The 15870-nt window shown below is 54.8% G+C and overlaps 1 protein-coding gene across 1 annotated transcript in view; it reads left to right on the top strand.

Annotated features, from left to right (window-relative positions):
* The window catches only part of CDH23 (cadherin related 23), a 408054-nt gene that overhangs the window by 326718 nt on the left and 65466 nt on the right, over positions 1–15870 (top strand). The window contains exons 31-37 of the mRNA XM_060092078.1: positions 183–571; positions 1432–1533; positions 1852–1854; positions 5696–5845; positions 6953–7081; positions 8017–8145; positions 9284–9511. Coding sequence (XP_059948061.1) covers positions 183–571; positions 1432–1533; positions 1852–1854; positions 5696–5845; positions 6953–7081; positions 8017–8145; positions 9284–9511 — 1130 coding nt within the window. The remainder of the gene's footprint in view (positions 1–182; positions 572–1431; positions 1534–1851; positions 1855–5695; positions 5846–6952; positions 7082–8016; positions 8146–9283; positions 9512–15870) is intronic.

The raw sequence follows: 15870 nt of genomic DNA, 5'->3' as shown, positions 1-15870 counted from the left end.
CCTCGGCAGTTTCTCTTGGGACAATCGGACCCAGAGTCTGGGGGGGTGCACACTGGGTAGGTGAGCCAAGGCCGCTCACCCTGTCCCTCTGGGACAGCAGTGGTCATGCTGGGGCAGCTTGTAAAGCCACAAGGCAGCCCACCCCGACCTGGGACTGCACAGCCTCTTGTGCCCTCCTGTAGGGGATGGTGGCCTGGTGAACTACCGCATCCTGTCTGGCGCGGAGGGCAAGTTCGAGATTGATGAGAGCACGGGGCTTATCATCACCGTGGATTACCTGGACTACGAGACCAAGACCAGCTACCTGATGAACGTGTCCGCCACCGACCAGGCACCCCCCTTCAACCAGGGCTTCTGCAGTGTCTACATCACTCTGCTCAACGAGCCGGACGAAGCTGTGCAATTCTCCAATGCCTCCTATGAGGCTGCCATCTTGGAGAACCTGGCACTGGGCACCGAGATCGTGCGGGTCCAGGCCTACTCCATTGACAACATCAACCAGATCACCTACCGCTTTGATGCCTACACCAGCGCCCAGGCCAAAGCCCTCTTCCAGATAGATGCCATCACGGTGAGGGATGGCACAGCAAGGTTCAAGCACAGCAAGGGTTCTCTCTGAGGGCAGGAAGCTCAATTCCTGTAAAGCTAACCAGCGTTTATTGAGCTCCTTCTATATGCCCAGCGCTCTTCTTTGTCATAAAGATAAACATCCCCGTAATACATCCCTTTAATATGCAGGGATAAGGTAAAGTTTATACACAGGCAACCTGCTGTCTCCTTGTTACTAGATAATGAAAGCTGTGCAAGTCATCGTGTTTCCCTTTGTACCGTGGCTCAGATATAAATTTCACGCTTCACTGCAGTAGCTAGTCTTAGTTAGGTGTCTGGTGCAGCGATGTCTTATCTACTGCCTGGATCTTACTCCTGCATCTTTGCGTTAGTGTGTTTTCTCTCAGAATCCCTTCTTTGAAAATAAGCATGGTAATAATTGCTACAATGTGCCACGCCTTGTTCCGGGTCATGCTGGGGACACAGAGATGAACAAGGCCCTTCGCAGCCCTCAAAGAACTCTCAGGCTAGGAGGAGAAGTGGGAATAATCAAGGATGCAGATCAGAGCATCACAAGGGAAGATATGAAAAGATCTACAGTAGAGGTGTAATGGCGCGCCTCTGGGGCCCAAATAAAGAGAGTGATCGTACCTGGCTGGGGAAGCGGGAAGCCTGCATGGAAGAGGTAATATCCGAGTGGGATTGAGAGAGAAGTAGGATTTCAGTGGACAGAGCTTCACGGAGAAGTTATGCCAGCAGAGGGAGTAATGTGAAGGTGGGAAAGTGGACAGAATGTCCCGGGTTGGCAAGGAGTCTAGTTTGGCCAGGGCACAGGACTGCTTGGGATACCATGTCACTGCCCATCTGACCCCCTCCCTGCAGGGTGTGATCACCGTCAAGGGCCTGGTGGACCGGGAGAAAGGTGACTTCTACACCTTGACGGTGGTGGCAGACGACGGCGGCCCCAAGGTGGACTCCACTGTGGTGAGTGGATCCCCGGCCGAGAGCCCCACGGGTACAGCCTGTCACCGCTCCAAGTCCCCCCACACTGACATCTTCACCAGCCACCCAACATGCAGGCAGGCAGTGGGTGAGGGTTTAGGTAGCCCAGGGATGACACTGTAGCCGGCCATGCCACACCTTCCCGGGCAGCCTGGGCAGGGCTGAGACCTCAGGTGGGGGGAGGGGTGGCATCCTCCACAGACCACTGCTTGGAGTGGGGCTGGAAGAGCTGGGACTGCTAACCACCTGCATCTTTGCCTTTTCTCTCCCTTGGCCACCTCCTGCCGCCTCTGCCTACAGAAGGTGAGTAGCCCATGGACTCGTGCCCTCCCCTGTGGGTTGCCTGTGGCCAGTGCTGGCTTGGGCCCTGTGTGGCGCTGGGCCTTCTGCCTCTCCTGGGGGAGAGGGTCACATGGACAGGACTGCAGCTGGTCCCTGCTCAGACCCCTCCCAAACTCCCCCGCCCATCCACTCTCACACCTGAGCCCAGGCCCCTCCCGAGCACGAACTCCACATCCAGCTCTGTCCCCTCTGCCCTCCTTGTCCTGTCGAGCACCCACAGTGGGTCCTGGGGTGGGCACTGCACTAACACGGAGTGTGTGGACCACACAGCGGAGGGAGCACTGAAGCCTCATCCCAGCTCTGCTCCTCAGCGGCGGTGTGACAAGGCTAATTGCTCAACCTCTCTGTGCTTCCTTTCCTCGGGCCTAAAGTGGGTATCATACCAGCTGCCCTGCCTTCCTCAGAGGATGTGATGGAGATGGCAGATAGGAAGCCTTTGTAGACTGGGAGGGGTGATGGGAGCGGGGTCTGTACGGGGGACCCCTTCCCTCTCTCGGGGTCAGTGTAAGGAGTATGTTACGGTAGTCATGTGAAGTGGGGCGCCACGGCCAGGGGAGTGTGGGCAAGGGCAGCAGTGGGCATATGGTGGGAGTCACTGCCCTTGAGGGCTCTGAGTAAAGGCACAGAGCCCTTGTGAACTTCGGGGAGGGTGACTGCTGAGGTCAGAGGTGCAGACAAGACTCCTAGAAGGGTAGAGAATTGGTGACCTCAGGCTAGGGGTGGATATGAAGGTGGGCCCCAGGGGCAGGTCGTGGGGTGGAATCCTGCAGTGATCATGAGAACATTTAACAATCAATTCGGCTTGGGCCCCAGCCAGACAGGTCTGAGGCCATCTGTAGACCACATGGGTGTCCAGCTCATCATCAGCCTTGGTTACAGCCACGTTTTCACCCCTGCTGAGTCCTTGTCACCTTAGCCTAAAGGGACAGACCAACCCGGTGTCCAGGCTAAGAGTCAAATGGCAGCTGCTTGGCATCCTGTGCCCCGTGGCTCCCTCAAGGTGCCGGCTCCAGTGGCCCTGGTTGAGGCTTGGCCGTACCCAAAAAGCCCCTCCATCCACGGGGCGAGCCTGGGGTGAGTGAGGCGACAGGCAGCAGTGAGCCCACACAGCTCCCCTCGACCCCCCAGGTCCCTGAGGGCAGCCAGTGAGCAGAGCCCTCAGGTGGCAGATGGTGGGCAGGTGCCCTGTGTCCCACAGCTCATGGTGAGGCTCCTGGTCTTCCCCACCAGAGGATCTAAGACTCAGAGGGGTTAAATGGAGCCCTCCCACAAGCCTCAGCAGCCTCATCCATAAAATGGGCCCAGTCTCCCCTCGCCCCTGTTGTGCGGAGTCAGGGGGGTTGAGGCCAGGTAGAGCCTGGTGAGCAGTAGGGCTGTCCCTAACGAGGCTGCCGAAGCCCCTCGTGGACCAGGCAGCTACTTCCTATGCTGAGGCTGGCGAGGGCGTTTCAGAACACACACGCCTCTGTGGGCCCCTGTATTGCCACAGTCCCTTCACCCTCTTCCAGGAAGCAGGACCCACCCCGCTTTGTTCTGCCCTGGCTTCCTCTCAGAGGCTCCCAGGGGCCACTGCCCCAGATACACCAACCCTGTCAGTCCCAAACTTGTTGGAGGTGCCAGGGTGGAGGCAAGCTGAGGGGCCTTTTAAAGGCACCACCATTTCCTCTGCGAGGCCGGAACCCCCAAACCACAGCTCACCTACACCTGACTCCTCCTCAGCGCCAGCAGCCCCCGTGGCCCTGAGAGGGGTGGGGAGGCAGCAGAAGGGGTAGGCTGGGGGGGGGTGGCTGGGGGGTTGCTCAGAGCCGTAGGAGCTCTGAGTAACACCCCCGGGCTTTTGAGGGATCAGGGAGGGAGATTTGGGCCCTGAGACCCTGGGTGGGGACACAGGCCCATAGCTCATTCCCGTAGATCTTGGTACCTACCTTCCTAACTCACTCACTGATGCAGACTCCCCACTGCTGGGATCACCTCATCCGAGTAGCAAACGTGGAGGGAGCACCTACTGTGTGCCAGGCTCTGGGTTGGGCTCAGGGTACCTACAATGGGAAACCAAAATCAGACGTGGCTTCTGCCTTCACAGGCATAAGATAGAGTAGGGGAAAGACACTGATCAAATTACCACACCAATAAATATATGCCACGAGAGAGTGGATAACAAGACGTCAGGGAAATCAAGGAGGGCTTCCCGGAGGAAGTGACTCAAGCTGAGCTCCTCAGAAAGCATAGGAGTTTACACAGTAGAGAAGGAAGAGCATTTCAGGCAGAGGGAACAGCAGGTGCAGAGGCCCTGTGGTGGGAGGAAGCATACGGAGTCCCAACAAGGCCTTGACCAGAGTGAGAGAGTTTGGGAGGGATCAGATTGCAGGGGGCTTATTTGTTTTCTCCCTGAGAACAGGGTGGTAGACATTATTATGCCCATTTCACAGGTGAGCAGACTGGGGTTCCGGGACTCCACAGAACTCCCTGACCAAAATTTATGATGGGTGGGCAGCGTCTTGGCAGGTGAGATCCTGCCTGTCTGCCAGGCCAGAAGCAGGACAAGGACCACACTTGTTGGCTCATTTATTCCTTCCAGCATCCTTATTCTGTAGGTGTTCTCGTTCCTACTTTCATCTGAGGAAATGGAAAATCAGAGAGGTTGAATAACTTTTACCAAATCACACAGCTAGTAAGTGTTAAGGTTGGTCCTGCTGTGAAGCCTGGGTTTATCGCCTACAGTTCTGACAGCTGCCTGAAATATGGAAGTGTGGCTAGAACTGAGAAGGGGATAGTCCCGATTAGGAAGGAGGGAGGATGAAGTGGAATCTTCTCTGAATCATGGTGAGAGGTTCCACAGGCTCCCCACAGAGTCCTGTGCACACCAGGAGGCAGGTAGGCCTGGGAGCCCCGGAGCCCCAGCCTGGGGAAGGAGAGGATGGGATCTGGCCTGGAGCAGGGTGGTGGGAGAAGGCCTGGCTTGGGATTGCTAGAACCTGAGCCTCCTCCCCTCCCCCCACACTGCAGTCCCCTCATCAGTGAACCCGAGGGGTACCTACGATGCTGGCTGCGTGGCCCATGGCCATCCATGAGCTGGAAGCTGCACCCCCAGCCAGGCCTTCTCTCCAGGCTTGCTATTCAAAGCCCGCAGGAGAAGCCTGAGCTGCAGACACAAAACAATGTGCTTTTTGCATGCAACTTGCATGTTCCCTGTTTTTATCTGGTAGTTGGAAATTCCCCTCTCTTCCCCATCTGTCCTCTCCCCACTGGGACCACCAAGCCACTTTGTGACCCCTCTCCTGCTCCTGAGCCCTGTTTCCTTCCCTCTAATCTAAAGGTGCAAGTGAAGAGGCCTTTGGGCAATATCTGGTTGCCAGATGTGTTTTAGCTGGCCCACACAAAAAAATTTCTTTTTACTATCACACCTAATTCCACATAAAAATCTGGATTCCTATTTCCTTTTGAAAAACAGGAAGCTCTGCCAGTGCCAGGCTGACACACCCTCACGGATCTGGAGCCGAGTAGCCTCCGTTTCCTTTAGCCAGGGCCCATGCCTTCCGGTTCTCCAAGGCCCCACCACCTCTGAGTCCCCCCGCCAGGCCCCAGCATTTGAGCATGTGCAGCCCTCCCCCACCAGACTTTCAGAAGAAATGCGCTCAGGGCCTCTGTGTAAAGTCAGGGTTGGCCTAGGCAGGCTCTGAAAGCTTGCTGACCTTCTGGAACTGATTGGAGGTCCAGTCCCCACTGGGCCCACGATGGGACCCTGTGTTTGGGGTCAGGGAGGGGAAGAAGGTGGGAGGTCTCTGGCCATGTTCACACCCAGGTCTACATCACTGTGCTGGACGAGAATGACAACAGCCCCCGGTTCGACTTCACGTCCGACTCGGCCGTCAGTGTGCCCGAGGACTGCCCCGTGGGCCAGCGTGTGGCTATTGTCAAGGCCCAGGACCCCGACGCCGGCAGCAACGGGCAGGTGGGCACCAAGTGAAATAGTCCAGATCTGCCCTGTCAGTAGGGGCTCCCACAGCCCCTCAGCCGGAGGGGACCGCCAAAGCCATCCCCTCCCTGAGCAGGAAGCAGGGTCATCCAGGCTCTGCCGGGCCCCGAGCAGGTCCGCCCTGCCCTCACCGCCGTCCGTGGTCCAGGGAAGGAGACAGAGCTGTGCAAGCTGTCCCTGCCTGTGTCCAGGGAACACGAGGCCCAAGGCTGGCCACGGCTCAGTCCCCGTGGCAAGCTGAACACAGAGGGGGTTTAATTTCCCCAGTGACTCCTTGGTCACCTCATCCACAAACCACACAGCATCTCACCCCTGTGTGCCAGCCCTGGGCCAGCCCTCCCCACGAGGACCCAGGGCCCCAAGAGATCACACTCCTCCCCCTGCTTCTCAGGCCCCCCTCCCTGTCCCCTGGCAAGAAGTGCTCCCCACCACTGCAGGTTTGGGCACCCACCCCCTGAGCACAAGGAAGAGGGGTGACAGAACACACCAGTCATCACACCACTTTGATCTGCCCTACAAATTGAGGTGTGTTTCAGGAGGTTTCCACTGGTTTTTAAATGCTTGCACACCTCTAGGGGGCCGAGAGATGCTGCCTCTGGAGTTGGAAGCCTATGGGCTCAAATCCTTGCTCTCTTGGGCACTTGCAAGCTGTGTGACCTTGCCAGTGACTTCTTGTTCCTGAACCTCCTCTCTGAGCTGAAGAGAACAGCTCCCTTTGACAGGGTTGCTGTGAGAGCCGAACAGAGCCCATGTGACACCAGGGCCATGCCTGCTCCTCGCAGGGGGGCTCAGTGCTTCCCCGCCCTGGGAAATCCCATGTGGTGGGACTCGCACCTGGCCCCAGGCCAGTATGCTCACATCCCCCCCCCCACCCCTAGCCTGTCATAGGCCCTGCACCCGCTCTGTGGACCTGCCACCCCCACTTTGAAGGATGTAACCACTTCTGAATAAAACACATTCTTCTCAATCTCCCAGGCTAAGCGGAGGGCTCAGGTGGGCGGGAGAGTGCTCCTTGGCCTGGCCAGCTGCTTGTCCTCCCCACTTCTTCACCCCTCGCCCCTCATCCTCTCTCTTCCCTTACAGGTGATCTTCTCCCTGGTCTCCGGCAACATTGCCGGGGCCTTTGAGATCATCACCACCAACGACTCCATTGGCGAAGTGTTTGTGGCCAGACCCCTGGACAGAGAAGAGCTGGACCACTACATCCTCAAGGTGAGCGCCAACTGCCTTCCATCCCAAGAGAGCTCAGCCCATCAGCACGCCCTGGCTGTCAGCTTCCTGTTGTCACCAAGTGCCGTGGGCAGGCAGCACCCCTTAGGACCAAGAGCGTGAGTGAGGCTGACCTGGAAATGGCATCCTGGAAGGGGTTCCTGGACCTAGAGCAGGAAACAGCAGAGGTGTCTGTGCCTGCTGCCGGAGCCAGGAGAGAAAGCCTGGCAGCTGATAGAGCCGACTCCTCCACAGACATAGTGTGACCTTGGGCAAGTTGTTTACTCTGTCTGGGCCTCAGTTTCCCCTCTTGTGCAGTGGGCAGAAAAACCTGGCTTCCTCTGCTGAGGTGAGGAATAACGAAGGCCACCACTATTGCTGAATTGCTGAGGCTACCATGTTTCCTGAGGGGTCTCTGGGGACCCCAGGGCCATGCTTGTGCAGGCATCTGAGCTCTAGAACACTTTCTACAGGCCTCCAGGAAACATCAGGGCTCCTAGGGGCAGGCTCAGGCTATGGTTAGGACTCCAGCTCATTGCCAAAAAGATTATTTGAGACTGTTCCTCTATTTGCCAGAGACCAGGTCAGAGTTCATGGAACAGAGGCCTTGAAGCTAAAGGCAGGAGCCCTGGGTCTGGTTGCAGGCCCAGGGTCACAGTCAGGGGCAGGATGGGGAGGTAAAGACCGTGCACATCGGAGTCAGATTGCAAAGGACAGTTACCAAACAGACAAGTATTGGGCAACGGTTGTTTGCAGCATGGGGAAGAAGGCGAAAGCCTTGGGGAAACTCCAAGGGGCAGGGGGCAGGGATGGGCCAGCAAGTCTCTCTGGCCTCTCAGTCCACCCCCGCCCTGCCCCGCCCACTGAGCAGGCAGCCCATTTGGACTCCATATTACTGATCCTTTTAGCCCTGACTCCAGTCATCCCCCTCCTCGCAGGTTGTGGCATCCGACCGTGGCACCCCTCCACGGAAGAAGGACCACATCCTGCAGGTGACCATCCTGGATGTCAATGACAACCCCCCGGTGATCGAGAGCCCCTTTGGATACAATGTCAGCGTCAACGAGGTAAGGGTGGCTCTGGTGCCCATAGAGCTGGACGTCTGGAGTGGACAGTGGGTGTGAGCCGACCGTGAAGCACCTGTTTAAATATCTGCCTGGGGACTTCCCTGGCGGTCCAGTGGTCAAGACTCCATGCTTCCACTGCAGGGGGCGCAGGTTCAGTCCCTGGTCGGGGAACTAAGATCCCACGTGGTGTGGCCAAAAGAAAAAAAAAAACGCATAAATATCTGCCTGACCCATAGTTTCTCAGATCACAGGGATGGGGACGTGGCTTACTCATTCATGATTCTATCCCTGACACCTAGGCCAAGTCCTGGAATGTGGTAACTTTTTGTGGTTTGGATGGAAAGGAGAGGGGAAGAAGAAAGTGGCCTTTCACCATCAACAGGAAACTGAGGTTTACCCTGGGAGAGCTGCTTTTAAATAAAACAGCTCATTTTTTAAAAATGGTATTGGAGTATAGTTGATTTACAATGTTGTGTTAGTTTCAGATGTACAGCAAAGTGATTCATTTATACATGTATTCATTCTATTTCAGTTTCTTATATAGGTTACCACAGAATATTGAGAACCTGTGCTATACAGTAGGTCCTTGTTGATTATCTAGCTTATATATAGTAGTGTGTACATGTTAATCCCAAGTTCCTGATTTCTCCGTTCCCCCCACATTTCCCCTTTGGCAACCATAAGTTTGTTTCCAATATCTGTAAAAACAGCTCATTTATTACTCAATAAGATTGAGTCATGTCAGGAGAATTTTTGCCCAGGCACTGCTGGGTATCATGCCCGGTTGGACATTCATGAAGGCCTCCGTCAATTCAGACCCTGGCTCTCCCACTGACTGGCTGTGTGATTTGCACACATTCCTTCCTGGCACCTCAGTTTTCTCATCTGTAAATGGGGTTGACCTAATCTGTAGCATTATAGAGAGGATTTGATGAGTTAACTCAGGCCCCCGACATGTAGTAGATACCCACAGAATGTTCGCCACCGTCATCTTTATCTTCCTCATCGTTGCCCCAGGGTAGTCAGAGCAGAGCTTTCTAGAGGTCCAGATGCAGCCCTTAGGCTCTCAGGAACAGGAGCTAGACTTTGCCCCAAAGGCCTTGAATCCAGAATGACCGCTTTCCTGCTCTCCCCCCAGAATGTGGGCGGGGGTACCGCTGTGGTCCAGGTGAGAGCCAGTGACCGTGACATCGGGATCAACAGCATCCTGTCCTACTACATCACTGGGGGCAATGAGGACATGACCTTCCGCATGGACCGCATCAGTGGCGAGATTGCCACGCGGCCTGCACCACCCGACCGTGAGCGCCAGAGCTTCTACCACCTGGTGGTCACCGTGGAGGACGAGGGCACCCCTACCCTGTCGGTGAGTGATGGGGGGTGGCCTTGGGGAGAGAAGGGTGGGGGAGGGGCAGCTCCGCCTTCTGTGTGACAGGGACGAGATGGGTGGGAGTGGAATGCCACGCGCCGATGAGTCCTCCACAACTCCTTTATTGCACCTTGAGTCCATCAGTCTATGAGTATTTATGGAAGGCCAGTGTGTGCCAAGCTAGGGTGTCGGTTCACCCACCTCTGCAGCCACTCAGCCTCTATTTAGCCGTGTTTGCTTGCTCAGTGCAGCTCTATGGGATGGTACAGACTGAGCCTGAACCTCAGGGCCTGGCCAGCCCCCACTCCACCTGCCAAGCTGCGCCATGTACCTGTGGGGCCTCTGTGCCAAATGGGAAAAGGTGCCCTCTGGCCTCTTCCCCTGCATCACGTTGGTGTGACACTCTGTGGCAACACATCAGGGTCGGAAAGGGCTGATATCCGTGGTCCAGTCTGATGCGTGAATGGGTGGGGCCACTGCCCAGGGCAATGTGCAGAGTCCACAAAGTTGCAGAAGGAGGCGGGGCCTGCAGGGCTGGATGGTGACGCCGCTGTGTGGGGTGATGGGCTGGGGGATGACGATGTCTACTGTAAGCTGGCTTCATGATTGTGAGCAAGTCAGAACCTCTCTGAATACTGGTTTTGTCATATGAGAAAGAGAGATAATATCTCCTTCATAGGTGGTGTTTGGGGAATTGAGTTAGCTCTTGTCTGTGGAAGCACTTGGTAAACCACAAGGTGGAGGATTGTATCAGCTATCTATCGCCACAATAACCCTGCATTATAAACCAAACAGAGAGGCATAAAACAACCATTGACTTAGCTCCAATTCTGCAGGCTGGCAGTTGAGACCAGGCTTAGCTGGGTGGTTCTTCTGCTGTCAGCTGGGCTCCCAAATGTGTGCATGGGCAGCTGTATGTCGATTAGACGGCTGTTCTTTTGGGGGTTGGCTGCCCATCAGTTGGGATAACAGGGCAACTGGGCCACCTGTCTCTCCCCTTTCAGAAGGCTGGTCAGTGCTGGTTCTCATGGAGCCAGAAAAGGTCCGGGGGAAAGAGCAGAAGCATGCAAGGCCTCTCAAGGCCCAGGCTTGGAACTGGAACAGGGTTATTTCTGCCACATTCCGTTTGCCAAAGCAAGTCACAAGGCCAGCCCAGGTTCAAAATATGGGGAAATAAACTCTTTCTTTTGAAGGAAGGGACTGCAAAGTCACATTGCAAAGAGTATACATACAGGGAGGTGTAAGGATTGGGGACATTTGTATAATCTGTCTACCCTAGGGACCCTGATTGTAAATGAGGCCTCAGCTCTATCCTTCTACCCCCAAAAGGTGACTCTGTTGGACCCCTCTCCTTTGGCAGTAGCACTGTGGACTGTGGTATCAGAGCAGGCCTGGGTGGGGCTTTTTATCTGGAGTGACTCTGGGGAGGATGGTGGAATTGGGTCAATCCCAGGAAACCACAGTCTGAAAAGCCCAGGATAATACTAATCACTTCAGCCAGTCATACCCAGTGGGCCAAATGGAGACACATTTACAGGGCACATGTAACTAACTGAGAGGAGGATAGGTAGGGGTATCATTTATTGTGGTGACATGGAGGGACTCAGTTTTGACATAACCCCTCCCTACCTGCACCTAGCTTCAGAGTGAATCATCTTCTTGGTCATCTCTCCAATAGCATTTACAGATGTGTTTGACTACAAGTAACAGAAACTTAACTATGGATTCATAAATAAATGAGAATGCATTTTTCTCACATAACAACAATTCCAGAGAGAATTACAAATGTTGATTTCATGCTCAGTGATGTCAGAGCTAATGTTTCTTGGCCTTTCCTTCATGGTTGCAAGATGGCTGCTATAGCTCCAGCCATCATGTCAGAGTTCAAGGCAGGAAATGACAAAAAAAAAAAAGAGCTATGCAAGCCACCTCTGCCCTTTGGTTAATTACTTGGGGGCCACGTATAACACTGCCTCAAATAAAAGCAGGGCTCTGTTAGTGAAGAAGAGGTGGGCAACTCATAGCATCTGCCATGCTGCTCTTTTTCATCCTGACCTAGGCTAGTGAACACACCACTCTTACCCCCACTCCCCACCCTTCTCTATAACCCATAGTCCTAGAGTTTTCCAGGGAGGCAGATGGTGAGACCCATAATATTCTAAGACCCTGAGTTCGGGAGGCAACATCTGGTTTCCTTTTGGTCCCCAGAAGAAATGAGAATTAGAGAAATGTGAAATCACCCTAGCCACATTTAGCTGCCCCGAATGGTGGGCCACTCCCCAAGCAGTCCCTGCTGAACCTGGGACTAGTCCCCATGGCCAGAAGCTTCATCTGTTGACCAAACTCTCCTTAGAGATCCACCCTAGCCTGATGGAGACCTGTGAGCACTGCCTTCTCACACGCGGGCCCCTGACATTCTGGCCCTCCTTGAAGCAGGTCTTGGCCTGTTCCAGCTCCCTGGGAAGAGTGTGGGAAGTTGGGTGGTGAGAAACGCAGTCTCCCTTTGTCTACCTTCCTCATCTTGGTCATCACCAACTCTGCTCCAAGAAAACAACTTCAGGATGACCAAGATCAGGAATGGGGTACATGTATATGTGTGTATATGGTTCCTGGGCTGTACTATAATAATACAGACAAACAGCATCAGGTACCAGCTGGAAAAACATTTAAAGGAGAAAACTTTTAAGTCAAAAAGTATCCATCCTTTCCATTTTTTTCCTGCTTCATGATGGGAAAAGATCACTTTTATTTGATTTTTCTTGGCGACACCACAGATAAGAACTACAGGGACCACAGGGGCATTGTTGAGAACTTAGCACTGGATCATATTTGTTCATTTATTCATTTATTCATTCAACCAGTGTTCCCTGAATACCCTCTATGTGCCAGGCCCCAGAGATACAGAGATGAAGGCAGTGCGGGTCCTGCCACGATGAAGTGCAGCTGAGTAAGGGAGGCTATGAGGACATCCCTGTGCAGGGCCAAGGTGCAGATGGGGCACTGAGAAGGCCTAGGGGAAGGCTTCCCGGGGCAGGTGACACCTGGGCTGTCTTGTCAGTCAGTCACAGTTAGCACAGCAAAGGGGGAAAGCATATTCTGGAACTGGGCATCAACCTGAACAAAGGCCTAAGAGCAAGCAATAATCCGGGGTGGGTCCAGGGAGCTGCAGGTAGTCTAGACCCTTGGCAGCATTCAGAGCCCAGAGCAGGGCTCTGTATCTACATATCCTCCCCATCACATTCTGTCTGGGGCAAGCCCCAGGGGCCAGTCCCAATACTTTCCCAAGTGCCCCCTCCACTCCCTCCTGGCTCAGCTAAGCCAGGGCCCTACAGCCAGTGCCCCTCCATGATTGGCATTTGTCTCCGAGGAGTGCTGGACCCTTGAAGGTTTGCTGCCACTGACCAGGCTGTTACTTCTGGGCAGTGAACCCTCTGGGGTCATGAGTGCCCCCAAGCCAGAGGTGACCAGAGGAGGACCTTGTCTGCTATTGGGCAGATTTCACTGGCTGAGTGTTGAGGAAGTAGGATCACTCCACCGTCTTCTAGACCAGCCAGAGCTCTGAGAAGCCTCAGACCAGCCATCTCGAGGTTCCAGGAAAGGTCACCGTGGTTTAATAGGGGGGCATACATCTGTCCAGAGATGCCCGGCAGACCCACACGCCATCCTCTTGTTCTCACCTACAAGTACCTGCCTGGTTCAAGCAAGCTCTCACTGGCACAGGACCAGCCTTCCTGTTGGACAGGGCAAGTAAGAGTTATTCATTCATTCATTCATTCAGCACCAAGTATGTGCCAGGCCTGTGCTAGAGGCCAGGAAGTCAGAAATGAGTTGGACACAGCTCTGCCCTCAAGGAGCCTACAGTTAGTGGGGGAAATGGACACATAACAGAGAGTTGACACTCTAGGATGTGATAGAATGCTACGATGTCAGAGCCAGGAGCCAGGGAAGGTTCTGGACAAGGCATTTGCATCCATGTCTTAAAGGATGAGGCTTTCTAAACGGGGGTGGGTGGGTGGGATTCAGCTACAAAGTCTCCCTAAAACCAAGAGAAATCCTATATCCGAGGCCTCCCATCTCTTCTTTTCTCCCTAGGGTCCCCTCCCCCACAGTTTCCCGAGAGCAGAACATTCCTGCAAGTAACCCAGGCCATCCCCACCCAGCTCTCAGCCCCATATCACCCAGAGCTCAGAACGGCTGTGCTGCAAGGGGCATCCGGGCCAGCCTAGGCCTGTCACACAATGGTGTGCACCCAGCAGGGGAAGTCGTAGTACAGCCTTGGCCCTCTGCCTCGCTCCAGGCCACAGACAGGGAGGGCAGGCTTGGGGGAGGTGTCCAAGTGGCCGTCAGGAGACCCCTACAAGAGGAAGGGCTGGGCCCAGGGAGGAAGGACGGAAGGCAACTGGGAGGTCAGGAGCTGAGCCCCAGGCACAGAGGCACCTTGGCAGGGGGATGGGGAGACGGAGGTTCCTGAGGGGGGCCTCCCTGCTGTGCGAATCACAGCCAGAGATTAGCGATCCCAGATAACCAGCCCTGGCTTCTCAGGCTGGTGGGGACCTGCAGAAGACACCTGACCAGGCAGAAAGACAGAAAATCTCCCACCACCCGCTTCTGGTACAAGAGCCGCCAGCAACAGCCCCATGAAAGTCTGTGAGCAGGGGATGCTGCTCTTGGCAACTCACCTCATATTTTTAGAGCTGAGGCTCCTCTGTTTATTAAACTTGGATCCTGCTGCTGTTTGTGAAGCCTGCTTCCCCTGGCTCAAGCTCAGGAAACCCCAGCCCCACCCCTTCCCTGTGCTGCACACCAAGTAAGCCGGCCTTCTCCGGCCCAGCATGATTAAATTCAGACCCTTCCCGTAGCCCTGCTTCTTGAGAGTGTTCTGCAGCTGCTCAAATGCTACGCATGCAACTGGCTCAGTTCCTCCAAGAGACCCTGGGGCTCTGCAGGTAGATGAGTTTCTCCCTTCCCCATTCCCCTCCTGCAAGCAAGTGGGGTGCACGGGCCGCCATGCCCACCAGGAGTCCTGTGGTTTCAGGGCTGCCAGGCAGGAAGGGGAGTGAAAAGACTGATGTGGAAGGAGTACAGCCACGGGCTTGTGGGCACAGGTTCATCCCCCAGGGCCCGGTATGTACTGTGAGCAAGTCCATGTCCTGGCCTGTACTGCCACTCGCTTCAGTGCAGAGGAAGGAGCACAGGCCTGGGAAGCAGGAGACCCAGGCTTCAGTCCCAGTTCCACATTCAATCGTGACAAGACACAAACCTTTTGGACCCTCAGTTTCCCTATGCATTAAATGGGACAATAAAACCTTCCAGGTTTTTCCAGGGGAGGGGTAGGGAGGAGTAGGAACCAAAGAGGTAATAACACCTGGTAAAGCATTTTGGAAAGCACAGTATTATCACAGAAGAGGCAAAGATATGGAACATATACTGCCCTTGCCTATCCTGTGCCCAAGGCATGCATTGCTAGCGGATGTCAGCACTTTCTCATTAAACTATATTGATACTTCAGAATCCCTCTTAACATATATTCCAGGAAGCCATACCAAGAGATCAGAATTGCAAAACAAAATGAAACCCATGCCCGTTGGCCTGCAAAAGCTCAGGGCATCATTGCTGTTGAGGAGAGAGCCCAGACGAAGCTGCTGGGAACTCGAGCTAGCCAAAAGTCAGAGGTGGCCCTGCCGATTGTGAGTGGTCCAGAGGACAGAACCCTGGCATCCTGGTTCGGCCCATCACCCAGTGGATGTGTTTCAGTCATCAGCTCTACAACCAGGTCCAAAGGGCGGGCTGTTATTGGATCTCTGCCATAGAACTCACAGAATAGTTAGGGAGACACAGCGTCCATGCAGGATAGGTGACCATGCAAAGCGGGTACAGTGAATGCCCAGTGAAGGGGCTAGATGGTCAGTGCTCTCAGTGGGCTGGGACAGATGGTCATTGGGGCTGTGAGTGTCAGCTTCTCAAGAGGACTTTGCACCTAGCATCCTGGCTGCCAACCCCAATTCCGCTTTCTGCCATTGTTATTCCCTTTGAGTTCCCTGAGCAAATCTTAGCCCAGCCCCCAGCACAGTTAGGCCAGCCCTGGAGGGCTCTAGCTGTCACCCAGGAAGGCCTCTTCCAGGAGGCAGGGCCGCAGAGCCCCAGCTGGGGTGGAGAGTGATAAGGCCTCTGCAACCCCCAGCCCCACCTCGTCTTCCCAGTTTCCCCACCACAAAGCACACCGTGAAGAAGGTGATGCATTAGCCCCTCTATCCCAGGCTGCCGCGTGTAGGAGGGAGCTCTGGCCAGGCAGGAGCCAGGGTATCCCCAGGGCTGGTCTTTACGAGAAGTGGCCCCGGGGTTCCTGTACACCTACC

This window comes from Mesoplodon densirostris, chromosome 1 (assembly GCF_025265405.1).
Source record: "Mesoplodon densirostris isolate mMesDen1 chromosome 1, mMesDen1 primary haplotype, whole genome shotgun sequence".
In the NCBI taxonomy this organism is placed as follows: Eukaryota; Metazoa; Chordata; class Mammalia; order Artiodactyla; family Ziphiidae; genus Mesoplodon; species Mesoplodon densirostris.
The sequence above is the reverse complement of the archived record's forward strand: the minus strand, read 5'-3'. Positions and strand labels throughout refer to the sequence as shown.